The sequence below is a fragment of the Gorilla gorilla genome, chromosome 1 (genome assembly GCF_029281585.2).
Source record: "Gorilla gorilla gorilla isolate KB3781 chromosome 1, NHGRI_mGorGor1-v2.1_pri, whole genome shotgun sequence".
NCBI lineage: Eukaryota > Metazoa > Chordata > Mammalia > Primates > Hominidae > Gorilla > Gorilla gorilla.
The window spans coordinates 229948914-229970349 of NC_073224.2; the positions used below are offsets into that span (position 1 = coordinate 229948914).

The 21436-nt window shown below is 61.7% G+C and overlaps 1 protein-coding gene across 6 annotated transcripts in view; it reads left to right on the forward strand.

Annotated features, from left to right (window-relative positions):
- The window catches only part of CASZ1 (castor zinc finger 1), a 159666-nt gene extending 138230 nt beyond the window's left edge, over positions 1–21436 (forward strand). For 4 of the 6 annotated variants that reach the window (XM_055384224.2, XM_063702933.1, XM_055384217.2 and 1 more), the window contains 16 exons: positions 794–862; positions 2609–2699; positions 3533–3697; positions 4755–4927; positions 5129–5970; positions 8256–8391; positions 8583–8646; positions 9900–10054; positions 10145–10267; positions 11198–11536; positions 13015–13213; positions 14247–14418; positions 16021–16172; positions 16332–16473; positions 17009–17308; positions 19272–21436. In XM_055384224.2, the coding sequence (XP_055240199.2) occupies positions 794–862; positions 2609–2699; positions 3533–3697; positions 4755–4927; positions 5129–5970; positions 8256–8391; positions 8583–8646; positions 9900–10054; positions 10145–10267; positions 11198–11536; positions 13015–13213; positions 14247–14418; positions 16021–16172; positions 16332–16473; positions 17009–17308; positions 19272–20386 (4237 nt within the window). In that variant the 3' untranslated portion in view covers positions 20387–21436. The remainder of the gene's footprint in view (positions 1–793; positions 863–2608; positions 2700–3532; positions 3698–4754; positions 4928–5128; positions 5971–8255; positions 8392–8582; positions 8647–9899; positions 10055–10144; positions 10268–11197; positions 11537–13014; positions 13214–14246; positions 14419–16020; positions 16173–16331; positions 16474–17008; positions 17309–19271) is intronic. The other 2 variants (XM_055384237.2, XM_055384235.2) reach the window with 2 other exon arrangements.

Here is a 21436-nt window from a genome sequence, read left to right on the forward strand (position 1 = left end):
CCAGTGTGCTCTGCCTTTTGCTAGCATGCACACCGGGACTGCAGCCACCCCCATCTGCCCATGACAGGCTTTCTCTACCTGCTGCCATGAGCACTGAATGCAGGCCTGTGGTTGGCTGAGAAAGCGCCACCCTGGCTGGGGATGCTGGGTCCATGCTGGTGGCCCTGGCTCCTGGGCTCAGAGCCTGGGCCCTGGGGGAGGCAGGAAGCAAAGGTAGTGACCGGGGTGAGGTGCATACACCCTTACAGCCTGAACCCATGGGCAGGGGAACGGCCTGGGTAGTCAAATGGTGGATGGTGTGGGGCTGAGCGAGACCCTTCCCCAGAGCTCCTCCTGAACCCTGGGGGGGCTCCCAGACCCCAGGGGGCTGCATGCCTTGGAGCAGATCGAGGCGGCCCCTGCTGCCTGGGGAAGGATACACTTCCCCTGCCCAGCTGCCTGCCCCCACCTCGAATCCCTCCCGGTTGGGAGGCCTGGTGCCCCTCAGCCAGCGGCCTCCTGATGCTCCCTGAATGCTGGGTGCTGAGCCCGGGCTTCTGTGGCTTGCCAGCCCGTGCCCAAGGGGGCTCCAGCCCCACCTGCACGAGATGGCACTGCCCTCCCAGAGTTGGGCTCGTTGAACCTCTGGCCAGCTTCTGCCAGGGATGTCCTCAGTCCCACCATGGGTGCCTCGGACACTGCAGAGCGGAGCAGAGGGGCTGGGGCCTCAGGGCAGGGGCTGCCCACCAGATGCCCCTGTGACACGAGGCTGCCCCATCTGCTCACCGGCTGTGCCCTGTGTGTCTCTTGCCAGGAACGGACTGCCCACAGATAAACCAGCCGTCACTGAAGATGTAAACATTTACCAGAAATATATTGCCAGGTAGGCCCCTGGGGAGGAGCCTGCCGTGGAGAGAAGGTGGGGGGCCAGGACTGACCGGGCACTCTGAGGCCATTCGTTTGATATCTGACCTCTAGGGCCAAGGTAGCTGCCTCCTCCCATCCCCATCCACTTCGGTCCCTCCACCGCACCGAGGGCTGCCCTGCACGCCCGTCTCGGAGCCTCCCTCCGCTCTGTGTAGTCCAGGCCACACATTCCCTCAGCAGCCTGTGCCCCCAGGTAGGGCCGGGGTCCCGACGCAGGGCCTGGCCACAGGTGAGTGCAGCTCCCCCAGCTTGCCTGGGTCCTGCTGTCACACAGAGCCTTGGGTAGGGTGCAGGCCACCGTGAAACTGTCAGGGCTGGGAAGGTAGAGGCAGGCCAGGTGCAGTGGCTCATGCCTGTAATCCCAGCACTGTGGGAGGCCAAGATGGGAGGATCACTTGAGGCCAGGAGTTCGAGATCATCCTGGGCAACAGAGTGAGACCCTATCTCTTTAAAAAAAAAAAAAGAGAGAGAGAGAGAGAGAAGGTGTGGGCTGTCGTCCTCTCTGACACAGCCCAATGCACTTCCCCAGTGAGGCTCTGACACCACCTGACTCCAGACCAACCCCTTTCCATCCCAAAGGCAGTGGGATTGGCAGTGAAGAGCCTTTGCCTCAACAGATTCCCCCAAATCACACAAATAACACCCCCCGCCCCCACCCCCCCACCGCCTGCCCTCTGATGGGGCAGCACCCAGCGGCCGGCGCCTGTCTGTCCGCAGATCTTCCAGGTTCCTCCCGCCCGCTCTGTCTCCGCCTCCATGTCCCACTCTGTCTCCGCTCCCCGTCCTGCTCTGTCTCTGCCCACCCCCATCCCACTGTCTCCACCCCCCTGTCCCACTCTGTCTTCAGCTCTGCCCCGTGCTGTCTCCTCTGTGGTATTATTATTACCATTATTATTAGTGCCTCCGCAGATGGCCCTTTTGGCCACTTCAGCCTAAATATTTGTTTGCACGTGGTTTTCCCATTACAGTATGGTGTTTCTCTCTGTGTCTCCTGCAATCTCACTTCAGTCTTGGATGGGTACAGGCGGGCTGAGTCACCCCCTTCTCCACAGTCGTCATGGTGTGGCCTCTCCAGAGTGGCCTCCCCACGGCCGGCCGTCACTGAGGCTGTGGGAGCCACGTCCCAGCGGCCCTGGGGCCTGGAGGAGGACGGGTTTCCTGGGAGGCAGCATAGGCTCCTGGCGGTGGCGGCGGCGGCTGGAGAGTGAGCTCGCTGCTGTAGGAAGCCAAACAGATGCAGTGCTTTAAAAATTCATAGCTCTGCACTGTTTCAAGTGTCAGGAAAAGCCCAGGACAGAGAGAGCCCTTTAACACCTCTCAGCATCAGAGCCCGGCTGGCCCAGCCAGGGTCTCTGCACCTGGCCAGAGCTGGGCGGGCTGGGAGTGGGGCAGGTAGCCCCTGCAGAAAAGAGGTGGGCAGCCGAGGGGGCGCCTGCCTTCCCTTCCATCCCAGGGCTCGGGCCCCATCTGTCTCCCCCCACTTTGACTTTTGGCCACCTCAGTGTTGTCCTGCCCCTTTCTTGGGGCCAGGCCTCTTTGCCTCAATGGGCCTGGGATTCCCGCCAGGCCCAGTCACTTGCCTGGGCCTCTGCAACTTCACCTCCCCTCTGCATCCCATACAGGGCCCGAAGAGTCCTCCCTGGGGCTGGGGCTGGGACTGTCACCCACAGCAGGGCCCTGACCCCACCCCTCCTCCCTCCAGGTTCTCGGGCAGCCAGCACTGTGGCCACATCCACTGTGCCTACCAGTACCGCGAGCACTACCACTGCCTTGACCCTGAGTGTAACTACCAGGTACGGCCACAGCCAGACGGGCTCCGCCTCCCCGCCACCAGCACAGCATGGAGGCACTTAGAAGTCGGCAGCGGGGGACGGCAGTAGGGGAGGGTTAGTTCTAGTTGCACCACCCAAACTTGACTTGAGCAGGTAGAGGGCCCGCAAAACCACCAGCCTGCCCACATTCCCCGATTCCTGCCGACAGAGCAGCTCCTACGACTGGGGGCCAGTGACCTCCCAGTGGTGATCATTCCAGTCCCCTTTCACTGAGAGCCTCCCACGTGTCCAGGGCCATGCCAGCCAGCCTATGAGCCTTGCCTAATTGACTCTTTGCAGTGGCCTTAGAAGGTTAGCATTACTGCCCCATCTTAAAGATGATAAAATTGAGGTTCAGCCAGAGTGCCACTGTGCCCAAGGCTGCCCGCCGGTGAGCGCGGGGCTGGTGAGTGGGGGGAGAATCAGGGTAGCCTGCGTGGGGTGGCTCCCTCTGGCTTGCCAGGGATCCCAGCCTGCCTTAGTCCAGAGGTGCACTGGGCGGGATGAGCTGTCAGCATCAGAGCCCCTGCCCTCAAGGCCTGGCCCAATGCATCGTCTGTGCTCCTGGGGATGGCCACTGGGGACCTAGGGGAGCATCGGGGAAGAATCTGTGGTCCTAGAACCTTTGGGATGGTTCCCTCCAAGGACTGGTGTGCCTGCCACTGGCCTTGGACAATCTGGGCTGCCTTGACCCCAAGCAGGGTTCTTTCTAGGGAGACCTGAGGCCAGCACCTGGCCCAGGTGCTCTTGGCATATGGGAGGAAGGGCGGAGGGGGAGCTCAGGCTCCTGCCCACGTGGCGCTGTCTCCTGGCAGAGGTTCACGAGTAAGCAGGACGTGATCCGCCACTACAACATGCACAAGAAGCGTGACAACTCCCTGCAGCACGGCTTCATGCGCTTCAGCCCGCTGGACGACTGCAGCGTCTACTACCACGGCTGCCACCTCAATGGGAAGAGCACCCACTATCACTGCATGCAGGTGCCTCCCGCACCCGGGCCCACTGGGCAGCTGCAGGACTGGCCCAGGCCCTCCTGGCTCTGAGCCCCCCACTCCCAGAGGCAGGGCTGCCCCATGGGCAGGGACCCCAGTTGATCAGGAGCCTCTCTTTCCCCTGGCCCAGCACAGGGATGGCCAGCGAGCCAGGAGGGTCCTGGGGGTTCAGGCTTGGGCAGCGTCTGGTGGGCCAGGGTGGGGCCTTCCCCATGGCCATACTTGGTGTGGATGAAATTCAGTGAGCTGTTTATACAGATGGACATTTTTCAGGCTTTAACACCAAGAGCAGCATTGCAAATGATTCCTGAGGAGGTTTTTGTTTAATTCTTTGTTTTAATGCCACGCAGAGTCTGGGCTTTTTCAAGGTGTCAGGGCCAGGGGGAGCGACTTTGGGTTGCAAATAGCAGCCCTATGCCTCCCCCAGTATTTGTCAGGAGTTGTTATGGCCTCTGTGAACAACCTGGGCCACGAGGAGAGGGGGGCCACCCTCTGGGCTCTGAGATGGTGCAGACACTGGCACGGCCCAGCCTACGAGAGTGTTCGGATTCCACGGGTTTTTACTCAATATGGCAACGTTGCCTTCCTGGCCCTGCTGGGGTGGGGTGGGAGGGCCCCATGCCCAGGGACTGTCCACTAAGCAAATCCCTGGGCTAAAGGTGACCTCCAGGGTCCAGCCCCTGTCCACCCACTGAGGGTTTTAGAGGTAGGGCCATGGATTGGAACTCAAAATCCAACTCCTGCAGGATGCAGCTCCCTCCCCTGGGCCAAAAAGTGCCCTGGGTCTCCGGAGATGCCCTGACCCTCAGCACAGACGGAGCCAGGCTCCAGCAGCACTTGGTCCCTCTGTGGAGGCCTGAGGGGCTATTGGAGGCTTTCTACTCTGCTTCCTACATCGACATCCCAAGGCCTCCAGTTTGAAGTCAGAGGTGCCAAAGCTTCCCTGAGCAGGGAAGTCAGTGGCCCCAGCCACACACAGTGGTGTCGACCTCGGCCCAGGAGTGCCTAGCCTCCGTTCGCCTGACCACCATCCCGTCCTGTGCAGGTGGGCTGTAACAAGGTGTACACAAGCACGTCTGACGTGATGACCCATGAGAACTTCCACAAGAAGAATACCCAGCTCATTAACGATGGCTTCCAGCGCTTCCGAGCCACCGAAGACTGTGGCACAGCCGACTGCCAGTTCTACGGACAGAAGACCACGCACTTCCACTGCAGGTAAGCGGGAGCCTGGCGGGGGCCTTCGTGGGCAGAAGCAGGGAGGGAAGGCAAGGATCCAGGCTCATGGGACAGTTCAGGCCCCTGCCTCGGTGTCCAGCCTGGGTTTTCCACCCGGGGGACTGTCCCTCCCAGGGCCATGGTGGCAGCAGGGTGGGGCCTCCTCTGGGTCTCATGACAGGCTCCCAATGTCCCATCCAGGCGCCCCGGCTGCACATTCACTTTCAAGAACAAGTGTGACATCGAGAAGCACAAGAGCTACCACATCAAGGACGATGCCTACGCCAAGGACGGCTTCAAGAAGTTCTACAAGTACGAGGAGTGCAAGTACGAGGGCTGCGTGTACAGCAAGGCTACCAACCACTTCCACTGCATCCGCGCCGGCTGCGGCTTCACCTTCACCTCCACCAGCCAGATGACCTCTCACAAGCGCAAGCATGAGCGCCGGCACATCCGCTCCTCGGGCGCGCTGGGGCTGCCGCCCTCACTGCTGGGCACCAAGGACACGGAGCACGAGGAGTCCAGCAACGACGACCTTGTTGACTTCTCCGCCCTGAGCAGCAAGAACTCCAGCCTGAGCGCCTCCCCCACCAGCCAGCAGTCCTCTGCGTCCCTGGCTGCTGCCACTGCCGCCACCGAGGCTGGGCCCGGCGCCACCAAACCTCCCAACAGCAAGATCTCGGGGCTGCTGCCCCAGGGCCTGCCCGGTTCGATCCCCCTGGCCCTGGCCCTCTCCACCTCGGGCCTGCCCACCCCCACGCCCTACTTCCCCATACTAGCTGGCCGTGGGAGCACCTCCCTGCCTGTGGGCACCCCCAGCCTCCTGGGTGCCGTGTCGTCTGGGTCAGCAGCCTCAGCCACCCCTGACACACCCACGCTGGTCGCCTCGGGAGCTGGAGACTCAGCCCCCGCGGCTGCCGCCTCTGTCCCGGCGCCGCCCGCCTCCATCATGGAGAGGATCTCTGCAAGCAAGGGCCTCATCTCGCCCATGATGGCCAGGCTGGCTGCAGCTGCCCTCAAGCCCTCTGCCACCTTTGACCCAGGTGAGCAGGCTGGGTCCTGCCCAGAAAGCAGGCACCTTCTGGACTGGGGTGACCACCTGGCATCAGGCTGCAGAGCAGAGTCGGAGGGTGTTTGGAAGAAGTGTCCGTGTGGCCCCTGCTTGCCAGCACCCCCTCTTTGCCTGGTCTTTGCCCCCATCCTGTTGGTTTCTATGTGGGGCCCCTGGTTCTGGCTCCCCACAGTAGGGGGGCCATGCTTCTGTTTCCCCATCTGTGAGCTGGGGGCGATGGTCCCTGCCTCCTCGGCTGCCCTGCATCCCTGGGGCCACTGCAGGTCCCCCTCCCTGTCTGCTCACCCTCCCACATCCCAAGTCCACCCTGATAAGAGCAGGCCCAGGGCCCCTGGCGTGCCGAGCGTTTCCTCCAGCTGACCTGGAGCGGGGCCTGCGTCCAGCCCAGCGGTAGTGGGGCTGCACCTCACACCTGGACACCTCCAGGCCCAGGGACGCCCTTCCCAGGCTCCCTCCTCCATGAGTGCCATCCCAGTAGGACTTTCCAGGCCTTGGAAGCCTTCTATTCTGCAGTGTTTGACTTGGCAGCCACTGGCCACGTGTGACTGTTGGTGCTTGAAGCTGGGTCTGTGATTGGGAAGCGGGATTGTCACTTTAAACAACCACACTTGGCCAGGGACTGCCACGTCAGACAGAAAAGGGCCAGAGCCCAGGAGTTGCATCTTCCTTCTTCACGCTGGTTCACTGAGGGGCGCAGTTCTCTTTCCTGCCTTCCTATAATTTCATAAATATCCATTTTAAAAAATTTTCCCTCCATTTTTCTCTGGATTGGGGTGAGGGTGTTTCTGTTTACCTCACTCCTCTCCCAGTTTCCCTGCTCTGGGTAGTTCCTATTTGTTGAATCCTTGAGGAGAGTTCAGTTCACATCTGGGATGTGGCTCATTTCACTTATTCATTCAACAACCACTGATGCTTGCTGAGAGCCAGGCTCCAAGCCGGGTGCTGGGGACACAGCAGGCGGGACGCCAGACAGAGCCCCACGCCGTGGAGCCAGCAGACGGTCAGGGATGGTCTGTCCCGGGCACATGGCTAGGAAGTGGTGAACCAAGGCGCTGCCCGCAGGAGTGGGGCTCCTGGGCCTAGGTGCCCTGTTCCCATTCGAAACCCTCTCAGAACCAGCCAAGACTGAGGGTCCCTGTGGCCCAGTCTGGGGCTCTGCCCACACCTTGCAGAGGCTGCCAGTGCTTGGCAGGGGAGCTAGGCCATGTTTTCCTGGGACCTTGGGCAGGTGACTTTGGAGAGCTGCTGGAATGTGAAGTCCCAAGATCTGAAAACTCTCACAGGCCCAATAGGACGCTCATGCCCGGCGGCCGCGCGGAGGGACCGCCTCCTGGTCCAGGCATGGGCGGGGCCTCGCTGGCCACGCCCTTCCAGCCAGGTGCCTGATGGATGGGGCAGGGCCCACTCCAGGGCCACCTGGGCTCGGTGGCCAGACTGTCAAGTACTTTGTTTTCATTAGAAAAGTCTCCTTCTCCCAAAAGAAAGATCAAGCACAGGGGAGGGGGCCGTTTTATTTTTTAATAAAATGCCGCTTGCTGTTTCTGAAGCAGCTCTCTGTCAGCTACAGCACCTTGGGGCAAATTCATATTTCCATCACTGGGGGATTGTAGGGGAAGGCTCGCTGGATGGCCCTGTCAGCAACTTCTTTTACCCCTGCTCTGCTGGCCTCCTGCGGCCTCACCCGCCCAGCTCCCTTCCGGACCCAGCTCAGCCCAGCCTGGCCTCGTGTCCCTGCCCCGGATAGCTTGACTGCGAGGTCACACGGTGTGGCCGCTCTGATTGGCCATCGGCCCCATCGCCCTGACACAGCAGAGGCCCTTCCCGGGCATGCTCCGTGCGGGGGCCGTCACCCCGGCAACCGCGGGCTGGGGACCACAGAGGGGCCCTCCCAGTCCAGATCTGCCACTTTCCCTCAGCATTAACAGAGTCTTTAATAAAAGCCTAAGCGGCAGCCCCACAAATCGACTGTGACAGTTGGTGGAGAAAATGAAGGGCCCCAGCCCCCTCCCCAGCCTCCCGCCCTTCTCCTCCAGGAGGCCCTGAGCCAGGACAACTTTGACATAATTTTGCAATAATTATCACTTGAAGAATTGCCACACAGGAGCGAGCGTCGCGAGCGATCACGTCAGCGGGAGAAGCGCTGACCAGTAGCCGGGGCCCACCCAGCCCACTGCCCTCCCTCCAGGGGGCATGGCTGTCTGTGCCCGGGCCAGGCCTTCAGCCCCTCTGACGCATCTTCCCTCCCCTCCCCTGCAGGAAGCGGGCAGCAGGTCACCCCAGCCAGGTTCCCCCCGGCCCAAGTGAAGCCGGAACCCGGTGAGAGCACCGGGGCCCCAGGCCCCCACGAAGCCTCCCAGGACCGCAGTCTAGACCTGACTGTGAAGGAGCCCAGGTGAGGCGAGGCCCCCCGTGGGAGCCAGCCCCGGGAACCGCACCTTCGAGCTGGAGCCCCGGGGTGGTCCCGCCCAGGCAGTTGCAGCGGGCTCGGCTGGAGCCCCAGGGTTGGGCAGGGAAGGTGAGCCCCAGGGCCCAGGCCCAGGCCCCGGCCGTCTGAGCTCAAGTCCCTTGGTTTGTGTGTTCTAGCAATGAATCAAATGGCCACGCAGTCCCGGCAAATTCATCTCTTTTATCCTCGCTTATGAATAAGGTAAGAGCCATCCATCACACGCCTCCCGTTCCCCCACCCAGAGAAATTAAAGCTGTGCTGGGGGGTGGGGGGATGTGTTTGTTTTTTAATGTTTTGCCTCTAATAAGATGAGTTTGTACCATTTAAATTTTGAGGCCATTTTTCATCGGATATAATTTCAGAGCCACTGCTTACAAATTAATTTAATGAACTGGCTGAAGAAATATATTCCAGCCTCTGACACCTTTTTTTCCCTTCAGATGGAGGGTTCCAAAAGCTTTTCCAGAGCCCTTCAACTTCGTTCGTGCCTCGTTATTCATTTTATTTATTTATTTTATATATATTTTTTGTTTGTTTAAAAGGGGATGGGGGAGGGGGAGTAAAGCGGGAGCAAAACATCAATTTCCACTTTTCCGGCTGAGTAATGGTCTCGGACGCCTTCCGGAGAGGTCGCTCCGGAATATTTATTTTAAATAATGCAGGGTCTTTGTAAATTATACATCATCTCAAATATATTTTTCCCCTTCACATGATACATTTGACTACAGCAAGATTAATTCGGTTACTGTACACAAGTGACTGCCCTGAGGAGGGGCTGGGCCTGGGCCGGACCTCTCACGGCAGGGCCCCAGCCGGGCACTCGGTGGGGAAGGAGCCTCACTGGTCCGTGGCGTCCACTCCTTGGCCACTTGCCCTCTTGCTCTCCTTCCCCCTCCCCTTCCTTTGGCCTCCGCCCCCACGACCCCCTCCCTTCCCTTGGACCCTCGCAATGACCCCCTCCCGGCCGCCGCAGCAAGCCTGTCTGGGTCTCACCCGTGAGCCTCCCTCCCTCCCTCCCTCCCTCTCTCTCCTTTGTGGGCCTCCTCTTGTTCTCAAGGAATTCGTAGGGGTTCCCCCATCCCTCCTCCTTCTGCGCTTCTTTTGAAAACCTTCTGGCAGGAAAATAACCAGGGAGCCGCGAAGTCTGGGGAAAGATGGGCTGCAGCGTGCACCCTGAGTCGCGGCCTCAGCTTGAGTGATGGATCCCGCGGCACGGGCTCATGTGGAGGAGCCCTGAGGAGGCCTCACAGCTCCTGGGGTCGGGGCAGCACAGCAGGCTCTCTGTTCAGAGAGGGCCCAGCCACAGCCAGAGCCAAGTAGGCGGGCCGCATTCTCTGCTGGCTCTGAGGGCTGGGTGGGTCCCAGCAGCCCAGAGCTTCGGCTGTTGCTCCCCAGGCTGCCGTGTCTGTGTTCTAAGCTACCCCAGCCCCATGGTCGGCCTCTGTCCCTCACAGATGTCTCAGGGCAACCCTGGCCTGGGCAGCCTGCTGAACATCAAGGCGGAAGCGGAGGGGAGCCCCGCTGCGGAGCCCTCGCCCTTCCTAGGCAAGGCCGTGAAGGCGCTGGTTCAGGAGAAGTTGGCAGAGCCCTGGAAGGTGTACCTGCGCAGGTGAGGGGCTGCTGGCCGCGTCCACCCATCCTCCCCCAGCACCCGCCCTGGAGCCCCAGGCTCTCCTCTAACGCCAGCTCCTCTGGCTAGGTTTGGTACAAAGGACTTCTGTGACGGCCAGTGTGACTTCCTCCACAAGGCCCACTTCCACTGCGTGGTGGAGGAATGCGGCGCACTCTTCAGCACCTTGGACGGGGCCATCAAGCACGCAAAGTGAGTAGGGTGCTGGGGGCCATTTCCGCAGAGCCCCACTGATCCCAGCCTGGCTCTGGGGTGGGTGGGGCTCAGGCTGGTACAGCAGTTCCCGCTGGACCACAGAAGCTGAGCCGGCTTCTCAGAGATGCTGCCCCAGCAAGGGTGGGCTTCCCATCCTCCTTCACACATGCAGCCCTCAGCCGGGGGCTCTGAGCCCCTGTCCAGGCCCTTCCTGGGACCCTGAGCAACAGCTGCTGCTGCACCCACGTCCCCAGGGCAGCCATCAGTCCCAGCACGTGCTTCCTGCAGAGCAGGCCAGAGGGGCACAGAGCCCAGCTGGAGAGACTCGGCTGTGACCTGGAGCAGGAACCCTAGCTGAAGGCCTTTCCAAGCCACAATATTACATCTCTAGGTTACCTTTGACCTAAACATAATGAAATGAATTTGTAAATCCCATTGAGTTAAAAGGCTTCGAGCCTAGCCACCCACTTATAAGGGAACTCAGAACTTGCAATCGTTTAAAACAGATCTGCAGTGCTCCCAAGGCTTTTCCGACCGCGTAGGCACCCTCGGCCGTAGCCCGCGGGGAAGCCTGCTATGAATACTGAGAATCCTACCTTTAAGACCTCTGAGCAGGTTCTGGAAGGAAGAGGCTTCCTGGAGCAGGGCCTGCTGTCACACATATGGAGGAGCTGGGGACCGAGGAAGGGCACAAGTAGGAAGGCATGGTTAGGCCCAAGCCAGGAGACCAAGTTCGGAACCAGGGGACGCTGCAGTTTGCCCTCCAGTCCTTCTGTCCTGGTGGGGTCACAGGGGACTTCTGGAGCTGAGTGATGGGGACGAGTAGGGACGGACACCGGGGTCTAGGCCTGTGATGGGGTCACATGCGTGCCCCTCCACACGTGTCTTCACTGCCCCCCATGAGACCCCCTCTTCTACCTCTCGCAGCTTCCACTTCCGGACAGAGGGAGGAGCAGCAAAAGGAAACACAGAGGCTGCCTTCCCGGCCTCGGCTGCCGAGACCAAACCTCCCATGGCCCCCTCGTCCCCTCCGGTCCCTCCTGTCACCACGGCCACGGTGTCCTCTCTGGAGGGGCCCGCTCCCAGCCCGGCCTCCGTGCCCTCCACCCCCACCCTGCTCGCCTGGAAGCAGCTGGCTTCCACCATACCCCAGATGCCTCAGATCCCAGCGTCAGTGCCTCACCTGCCCGCCTCGCCCTTGGCAACGACTTCTCTAGAGAACGCCAAGCCCCAGGTCAAACCCGGATTCCTCCAGTTCCAGGAGAAGTGAGTCCCTCGATGAGCCGGGAGTCCCGCGTTCCCCTCGCGTCTCGGGAGTAGGTGCTAGCAAGGGCGCTAGGAGGCCCTGTTCCTCACTGCGGATGGTGCTGCTGTCCCCAGCCTCTCTGGGGCATGGCCATCGGGTGATGTCCTTCTAGCCAAAGATGCTGCTGCTCCTACCTCACTGCCTGTCCCAGAGCAGGCCAGCCAGCGTGGGCCGATGGTGGCAGCAGTGGCCACTGCTCCTGCAGGGCATGTGGTGATCCTGCCAGGGCCAGGTGGGGTGGACTGGGCGTGGTGGTCCTCAGAGGACAACTCCCAGCCTGACAAGGAGGGCTGCGTCTCCCTCCGAGCCTCCGTATTGGCCTCCTCTGTGGCTCACACCCATGGCTGAATCTCTGCAGGGCACGTGAAGTCACGGGTGGGGGCCAGGCCCCTCCAGGCTGTCACTGGCCTGCACAGTGGTCTGAGCTCTTGGGTGGAAGGGACCCTCCTCACTGGATGGTGGTGGCTCCTTGCAGGGAGAACGGTGACTTTGTATTGTCATGTGTGCGGCTTCCTGTTCTCAATAAAAGTAATAAATTGGATTATTTATATCGCCTGAGTGGCAGCTGTCCTCCCTCTCTGAGCACCTGGGGCTGGTCCCACAGCATGGAAGGGGCCCAGCACTGTTCTCCGTCCCCCCCACCAGCCTCCCCTCCCCCTCCTCCTCCCCAGAGTAGCAGCTCAGGTTTCCCTGGCCTGGTCAGAGTGCCCACCGTGGGTCCCCTGGGAGGGGACTACCGTGTTGCCAACCAGAGTGGAAGGCTGGGACCAGTGTCCTCCTGCACCCCTCTGCCTCCTGGAGGCAGCCCAGGGCAGGCCAGCACACCCGCTCTGCCCCAGCAGCTCTCCCACTCTGCCGGCAAGTGAGGTCTGAGTGGGTGGGCACCATGGGCCCCGAGTTGATCCTGGGGAGCCCAGCAGCTGTGAGCCCCCAGGAGCTGACACCAGGCACGCGCTCCTGCTTGCTAAGGGCCTGTGGCAGCAGCGCTTCCTGGTGGGGCCGAGCACCCATCTGCAGTCTGTCAGTCAGCCACATCCACGGTGGCGCCCATGCCACGCCAGCCAGGGCCTCACGGCACCCCGCCAGGGCTGGCAGCACCATCCTTATTTTCCGATCCAAGAAGTTATTACAGCCATCCTTATCTATAATCCTGAGGTGTGGCCATGGAAACTACTTGTCCCAGCATGCAATGCTCTGGGCACCCTGCATATTGCAATCCCTGTGCACCATGCAGAGCTCCTAAAAGGAGGCAGGAATGCATGCTGGGATCTGTAGTCTCCAGCTGAGTCATCCTGTTGAGCAGGACGGCAGCCCAGGCTATCCCTCTTGGTGGTACCGCTGGTCGTGGGGGAGTGAACTCCAACACAAGTGAAGTCAGGACACCAGCAGGGAGGGCTTGAGAATCGCAATGACCTTCTGGGCTGTGGTTTCCTTCCAGCGATCCTTGCCTCGCCACGGACTGCAAGTACGCCAACAAGTTCCACTTCCACTGTCTCTTTGGGAACTGCAAGTACGTCTGCAAAACGTCTGGCAAGGCCGAATCCCACTGCCTGGACCACATCAACCCCAACAACAACCTGGTGAACGTGCGAGACCAGTTTGCATACTACTCTCTGCAGTGTCTCTGTCCCAACCAGGTCAGCATGGCGGTACGGCGCAGGGGCAGAGTAGGGGGCAGGGAGGTGCAGGGCTAGCTCAGGGCACAGGACAGTCACCTCCTGGCAGAGGCTCCATTTCTCACACCTTGCTTAAATGGGCCTCCCGGACTCTGGAAAGAGCACCATCTGCCCCTAGGCCCCTGGAGACCCCTGGGCAGGGGTCCAGATTGGTGCTAGTTGGTGAGGTCTAACCCCCAAGTGGTGACTCAATGCTGGGCAGCCACTGTGCCCTTGACATCATTCTTGCCTATCCTGGAACTAGCTTTATGCCCCCTTTCTCCAAAGCCCTAGAATTTTCGAACAGGCCCATTGTCCATGCCCACACAGGAAAGTCAGATCAGATTCACCTTAAAGGCCTGACTCCCAAGACCAGGAGGGGCTGCCTGAGGGGGAAACTGGGCCCAGAAGTGCTAGTATAGAGCAGTGATGTCTGCCCAGGTCTAGACATACAGGGAAGAGTGTTAAAATAGATTCGCAATGTCTGCTGTAGGTATGGGATTGCAGATGGCTTGCAAGGTTACCAGGCTAGGATGCTTTAGTGCAGTGACTAAGGGCAGACACTGCCTTTTTTTTGAGACAGTCTCGCTCTGTCACCCAGGCTGGAGTGCAGTGGCACGATCTCGGCTCACTGCAAGCTCTGCCTCCCGGGTTCACGCAATTCTCCTGCCTCAGCCTCCCAAGTAGCTGGGACTACAGGCGCCTGCCACCACGCCTGGCTAATTTTTTGTATTTTTAGTAGAGATGGGGTTTCACCTCGTTAGCCAGGATGGTCTTGATCTCCTGATCTCGTGATCCGCCCACCTCGGCCTCCCAAAGTGCTGGGATTATAGGCGTGAGCCACCGCGCCCGGCCCTGCGCTGCTTTTTAACATGTGAAAGGTGTTTCTATGATCATCAGCTTCTGAGCAGAGAAGAACACATGTGCCAAGGGCCCACCACAGCCTCAGGCCCGGGGCAGGCAGGAGCTCATGAAAGTCACCCGCCTGTCCTGACCCTCCCGTGTCTCCGTGCAGCACTGCGAGTTCCGAATGCGTGGGCACTACCACTGCCTCCGCAGTGGCTGCTATTTTGTGACCAACATCACCACCAAGCTCCCCTGGCACATCAAGAAGCATGAGAAGGCGGAGCGGCGGGCAGCCAATGGCTTCAAATACTTCACCAAGCGCGAGGAGTGTGGCAGGCTAGGTACCGAGGGCTGGGGCTGCGGGCAGGGACTTGCAGCAGGCGTCAAGACCGTGGCCCCCGTGGCCACCTCTCCTGGTACCCGCGTCCTGTTCCCCACCGCAGGCTCCACGTTTTGTTAAAGGTGTCCCAGATATCACAGGCTAGGCACTGTCAAGCTTGTGAAACAGTCCAAACCCACAAAGCCCAGCAAGAAGGGTGGGGGTGACTCACGCAGGGCACCGCCCCTCCACCCCCAGACAGCCGCCCTGGGACCTCATCGTGAGCATCCAGGGCCTGGGCGTGGTTCTGTTTTCCTTTTCTCATCAAGAAGGCGAGCAGGGAAGTTTTAGGAGTTCAATGTTCTTTGCTCTGGGATCTCTTTCCATGGCTTTCATGATGAGGTTTTTGTCCGCAGTGAGCTACAGTTTGTTCTTCCATTCATCCATTCTGCAGTTATTTATGGAGGGACAGCTGTGTGCCAGGCTGGGTGCTGTCACAGGGGTGGGGGTGGTGACAGTGGTGGCGACTCAGATCTAATGGGGAACGGTCAAGTTCTCCATGGGCTCAGCTGGAGCACCCGTGACCCGGAACCCAGGAAGGGGTGCTGTGGCTTTGGGAAGGGAGGCCACTGATGCCTGAGAGGTAGCTGTGCTGCTGGGAGCTGAGCCCCCTGGCCCCTGTTCACAGCCTGCTGATGGGGCAGGACTCTCCCTAGGAAGAGACCAGAACCCACGGGCAGGCGGGAGCCAGGCCGCCCGGCAGAGGCCCCTGGGCTGCAGGCAAGGCCCATTGTGGCCTGGTGGTCAGGGCAGCAGGGGTGGGGGCTGCTGCAGTCTGGTCCTTCCAAAAGTGAAAGGTGACATCCTCAAAGTCAACTGCCAGAAAAAGGAAACAAACCTTGCCTTCAAGTATGAATTCAAAAAGGAGTTCGCGGCCAGGGAGAGGACTGGTAGCCATGCCAATAAGCGTCAACACTTGCGGCCTGTGCTGTCCCTGGGCTCAGTTTACAGATGTCAGGGTATTCTGCAGTTGCTATTATTTACTCAACTTGTGGTGTTTTTGGCGATAGTTGGGGCCAAACAAAGCTGGGGGATGACAGAAGACACCTGGCCGGCCTGGGCGCCATGGCAGCGGACAGGCCCTCACCTGCCCCATGATGCTGTTTCAGTCCTGCCTGCTCTGTTTGTTCTCGGCCCAGAGCAAGGCCCCGTGGGTGCTGGGGCCTGGGCAGAGGGGCAGACAGCACCCCGGGCTCCCCAGCAGAGATGTGGGGACAGGTGGCTTCCTGGGAGGTAGCTGGCCCAGTGTGCAGGGACCATGAGGGTCCCTTGCCTTGGAGCTGTGCACCTCCCTGTGTGTGAGCCAGGGGATGGGGGCCTGCCCAGCATTGTCACTCGCCTCTGTGCCAGGCTGGAGAGGAGGCCCAGGGTTTGGACAGCCAGGGGACTTTGGACTTCCTGGCCTTCCTCCTAAGACTGCCACCTCGGCTCAGCGCCCTTTCCCCAGATACCATCTGCCTTACTGACCACACTGCCCCCATGCCCAGAACAGTGCCCAACAGGACCTGGAAGCCATGAGCGCTGGTCAGCTGGGGGCTCATGCCAGGTGGGGCTATGTCCACAGGTTGCAAGTACAACCAGGTGAACAGCCATTTCCACTGCATCCGGGAGGGCTGCCAGTTCTCCTTCCTCCTCAAGCACCAGATGACCTCCCACGCGCGGAAGCACATGCGGAGGATGCTGGGGAAGAACTTTGACCGCGTGCCCCCCTCCCAGGTGAGAGCCCCCCCCAGGTGAGAGCCCAGCCAGGGTGGCAGGAACGCGTCATGGTCCCACGCTCACTCTCAGGCCTGTGCTGCATGGAGCCTCAGCCTGCCCTCTGTGGGCAGCATACCCCACAGCCCCACTTCCTCAGGGACCCCCGTGTCCTTTCAGGGCCCCCCAGGCCTGATGGATGCTGAGACAGATGAGTGCATGGACTACACTGGCTACAGCCCAGGCGCGATGTCTTCTGAGTCATCCACCATGGACCGGAGCTGCTCCAGCACCCCCGTGGGTAACGAGAGCACCGCGGCAGGTGAGCGGCAGGCAGGGGCTGCTGGCAGGGCCAGGCCCCACTCCCAAAGCCCAGCACCGCTGGGTGCAGCTTGGGACAGAAGGTCCGGGGCACGCGGCCTCTGAGGAGGACAGGCTGGCATGCAGCAGAGCCAGCTGGTCTGTGGGACTGGGTCATCGAGGCCCCTCCCGCCATCCTCCCGCCTCCCTGGCACTGCCTTTTGCGTCAGTTTCCGGGAGAGGATCCTGGGCCCGTCCTCTCTGAGCCACAGCGGGAGCAGTGCAGCCCCAGCCTCCTTCCTCCGCTGCCTCCCACCCGGCCTGGGCCCAGCACTGGTCCTGCCCGGCACACCTGCCCACGTGACCCCTGGCACTGCCCCGCCTCTCTCTCCTCCTGCCCCTTCTTCTTGTGTCCCTCTTTCTGCTCATCCGTGCACACATTTTCATGCCATACCTGCTTCTGCCATCGGGTTTCTCATTTTGGTTCTTTCTGTTTGTTTGTTCTTTGTTTTGGTTTCTTTTTTTTTTTTTTTTCTGCTTTTCTCCACCCTCTCCAGGCTGCCCGGCTCCTCCTCCTCCTCCTCTTCCTCCTCCTGCGGCCGCTGGTGATGAGGCTGCCCGCGCGGCCCCGCAGCCGCCAGCGACTCCATCCTTCTCGCCGGCCACGCTCCGGCCGCCCCTCCCCCCCCTCCCCTGCCTCTTCTCTCCGTCCTGTCTCTCATACTCTCTGCTCAGTGCCACTCTCGGAGCCGGCCGGGGCCTGGCCCATCCCACCTGCAGCCCGCCCAGCTTCCCGCCCGTCACTGCCACTCCAACTCCAGTAAAAAGTGACGTCCCCCTAGTTCAGGATGCTGCAGGTAACGCGCACATGCCTTCTCCCTGCTGTCCATCACCCCAACCCACCCTCCAGGTCACGCTCCGGGGCCTGACCCTTTTCTGCAGCCAGCCAGGCCAAGGATGGGGCCGCTCTGCACCCCTCACAGCCAAGCATCCCCGAGACTAGAGAGCATGGTCTCCATCCCAGGGACAACTCCTCGTGGCTCAAGCTCAGTGCTGGGCAGGCCAGAGCATTGCTGCCAGGGATTCTCCCTTGTTCACAACTGCTCAGAGTCCCAGAGATGGCTGATCCTGCCGGAGGCCCTGTAGGGTCTGCCTTCCTCGGCCTGGGGCAAGGCAGGACCTGTCCCTTCTACTCTGAGGAGTCCCCCTGGGATCTGGCACTAGGGAGAGATAGAGGAGGCTTTCAGGAAGGTCTGCTGGGGTCTGGGACCTGCCCAGGTTCAGAGGGTCCAGATTCCAGCCTGAGCCCCGGCCCACGCCCAAAGCTGAGCAGTAAGGGAAGTCTCTGTGGACTCAGGCCCCGGCAGTGCTCAGGTGCAGAGGCACCTCCCATCCCACCCCCATATCTGATACCCACCAGGATGGCATCTGCCCGCCCCCTCCCTTGAGTGTAGACACCACCCGGGCTCCGACTCCTCTGCTAATTCTTGCCTCACGTTCTGCCTGAGTACAGGCCCCAGGAGTTATGGCCAGGGCAGGGCCGAGCCTCCCCCTCCTCAGGGACTTCCGGCTGTTGGAAGCTCCACTCTGGCATAACCAGACCCTGTGACTTCAGACCCAAAGCCGCTCCTCACCCACCAGGTTTTGGGCCTGAGGCCATCCCTTGCCCCCTGCCTGGGTGCCCCTACACCATCACAGGCCTTAGTCTCTCTCCGTTTTTGTCTACTCCGGGTGGGCGATGGGGCCTGGCCTGAAATGGGCAGGGCAGACATTTGGTGGCTAGAGTGACTGCTGGGCCTTCTAAGCAGGCTCTGGGGGAGCCAGGCAGGTCAGCCGTGTGGGAGGAGCCCAGAGGCTACCCACGCTCTGGTGGGGCTGGTCAGAGAGCTTCTCTTGTTTGTGGAGGGTGGCGTGGGGAGCCAGGACTAGCTGCCTGTGCCTCTGGCAGGAGCTGGGGCTTCCCCTCACCCATGGCCATAGGGGCACAGGTGCCTCCCAGAAAGGGTTACAACCCTGGCCTTGGCAGGGGGGCATCCTAAATCCCAGGAAGCAGTCTGGGCCAGCTGGACATAAATGGGCTCCGCTCCCCATGGATGAGCCCCTGCCCTGGTCCTGACCCAGGTAAATTACGGCTCTGAGCAGAGGGCAGAGGCATTGAGCTCCCTGAGTCCTGGTCCTCCATCAGGGCTGCCCTCTCCCAGCCCTTGGGGTAGAAAACCCCAACAAGACCTTAAAGAACCTTCTGGTACCAAGGACAAGGTGCTCCTTAGGTCAGGGAGTTGCAGCCCCGCACAGCCCTGGGGCACTTGGCACCCCTACTGTGAGTAGGCAGCTCCCCCTGTGCAGACAGGCGCAGCCAGGGAAGCCGGGTAGCCGGCGGGAAAGGAGCCGGCCTGTCCCTCATTAGAGGCAGCTATAGCTGGCGTCTTGGCCCGAGTCCAACTTGGCTAATTGCACTCTGCCGACCTAGATTCCCCCTTCAGCTTCAATTAGTGCCAGGACGTGTCCTCACTTCCCACCCAAACTGGCCAGGAAGCAGCCACCACGTCCCCCAGAGCTGGTTGGGCTGCCACCCCCCGGGGGAGAGGCCTGTGTGGCCCTTCTGCAGACAGGGATGAGGAGGGGAAGCCCAGGACCCCTGCTGTGCCGGGGTAGGGAGGGGGCGGGGCAGGAGAGGCCTCCCAAGCCAGGGGAAGCCGAGGGCTCCCTAAATGCCGCCCTCTGGCGCCATGCCAGATCAGGGGTCCCATGTGGGTGTAACCCTGTTGATGGTGCCCACGTGGGTCCCTCTTCTGCACTGACCTCCCTGCCCCTCCCCAGGGAACACCATCTCCATGCCGACAGCCTCGGGGGCCAAAAAGCGCTTCTGGATCATCGAGGACATGTCGCCCTTCGGCAAGCGGCGGAAGACGGCGTCCTCCCGGAAGATGCTGGACGAGGGCATGATGCTGGAGGGCTTCCGGCGCTTCGACCTTTACGAGGACTGCAAGGACGCAGCTTGTCAGTTCTCGCTCAAGGTCACCCACTACCACTGCACGCGCGAGAACTGCGGCTACAAGTTCTGCGGGCGCACGCACATGTACAAGCACGCGCAGCACCACGACCGCGTGGACAACCTGGTGCTGGACGACTTCAAGCGCTTCAAGGCCTCACTCAGCTGCCACTTCGCCGACTGCCCCTTCTCGGGCACCAGCACGCACTTCCACTGCCTGCGCTGCCGCTTTCGCTGCACCGACAGCACCAAGGTCACGGCGCATCGCAAGCACCACGGCAAACAGGACGTGATCAGCGCCGCGGGCTTCTGCCAGTTCAGCTCCAGCGCCGACTGCGCCGTGCCCGACTGCAAGTACAAGCTCAAGTGCTCGCACTTCCACTGCACCTTCCCGGGCTGCCGCCACACGGTGGTGGGCATGTCGCAGATGGACTCGCACAAGCGCAAGCACGAGAAGCAGGAGCGCGGCGAGCCCGCGGCAGAGGGCCCCGCGCCCGGGCCTCCCATCAGTCTGGACGGCTCCCTGTCGCTGGGCGCCGAGCCGGGCTCGCTGCTCTTCCTGCAGTCGGCGGCCGCCGGCCTGGGCCTGGCGCTGGGCGACGCGGGCGACCCCGGCCCGCCCGACGCCGACGCCCCCGGGCCGCGCGAGGGCGCCGCCGCCGCCGCCGCAGCTGGGGAGTCCTCGCAGGAGGACGAGGAGGAGGAGCTGGAGCTGCCGGAGGAGGAGGCCGAAGACGACGAGGACGAGGACGACGACGAGGACGACGACGACGAGGACGACGACGAGGACGACGACGACGAGGACCTGCGCACCGACTCGGAGGAGTCGCTGCCCGAGGCGGCGGCGGAGGCGGCGGGCGCGGGCGCGCGGACCCCGGCCTTGGCGGCGCTGGCGGCCCTGGGCGCCCCCGGCCCCGCGCCCACTGCCGCCTCCTCGCCCTAGCGGCTCCCGCGGGTGGCCCTGGCGGCGGCCTCGGCCTCGGCCTCGGGAGCGGCGCCGCCCCGCGCGAAGCGGCCCCTGAGCAGAGCCCCGCGCCCCGCCGGTGCTTCCGGACCCCGAGTCCGTCTCAGGACAGAGGCGGGGACCCCTCTGGTGCTCCGCGGCCGAGGACACAGGCGGCGGCGGTGGCCCTGCTCTAGGGAGGCCGGGTCTCTTCAGGGAAACAGAAGGTGCTCTTGTCCCGGGGTAGGGAACCTAGGAGCAGGGGTCCCGGGCGAATGGGGCGCAGCTCCCGGCCGCTGCCCCGGCGCCCTTCCCCGCGGCCGATTCGGCCCCGCGACCATTGCTCAGGACTGGGACGGGCGCTGGGGGCCACCGGGACCCCCACCCCGCGCCACCAGGGCGGGGTGGCTCCTGGAGCCGCTGGCGGGGCCTCCCTCATGCAGCTAGGATCCTCCCCCCTGCCCAGGGGGAGACGGGCAGAAGGCAGTCAGCATGGGTGACACTACAGGGACCGTGGAGGAAGCCTCACGGGAGTAGCAGCCGCGGAGCTCCAGCTTAGCCCCACCCCAGGGCCCGGCTGCTCCCCCAGGCCTGGGTCGGGTCTGTTTGGTGACTCCCTGGCCCCAGCCTCCGCCCCAGGGAAACCGAGGCTGCGTCCAAAACCCAGAGTAGCCCGCTGGGGGCCGGGGCGGGGTCTTGGCCACCCTGGTGGTGCAAACAGGAAGGATGCGCCTGGTTTTGGCTTTAATGTTCAAAATGGAAAAAAATACAAGAAAGTTGTACAGTATTTTTCCTGTAAAGGTTATTATTCTACATAGAACAAAAAGGAAGAAAGCAGGCGTGGTGAGAGTGCAGACCCGCCTGGGCCTGGCCTGAGGTTGGAGGCTCAGTCCCGTTTATCCTGTGGGATTTGGTCCAGGGTTTTTGTAGAGGCCTTAACTGTTTTGAGGCTGTCTGTCTTCACAATAGCACTGATGGGAGCTGCGTGATTCCAACTCTTAACTTGAATTTTGTAGAGACAAGAAAAAAGGACTATTACTGTTGATCCAA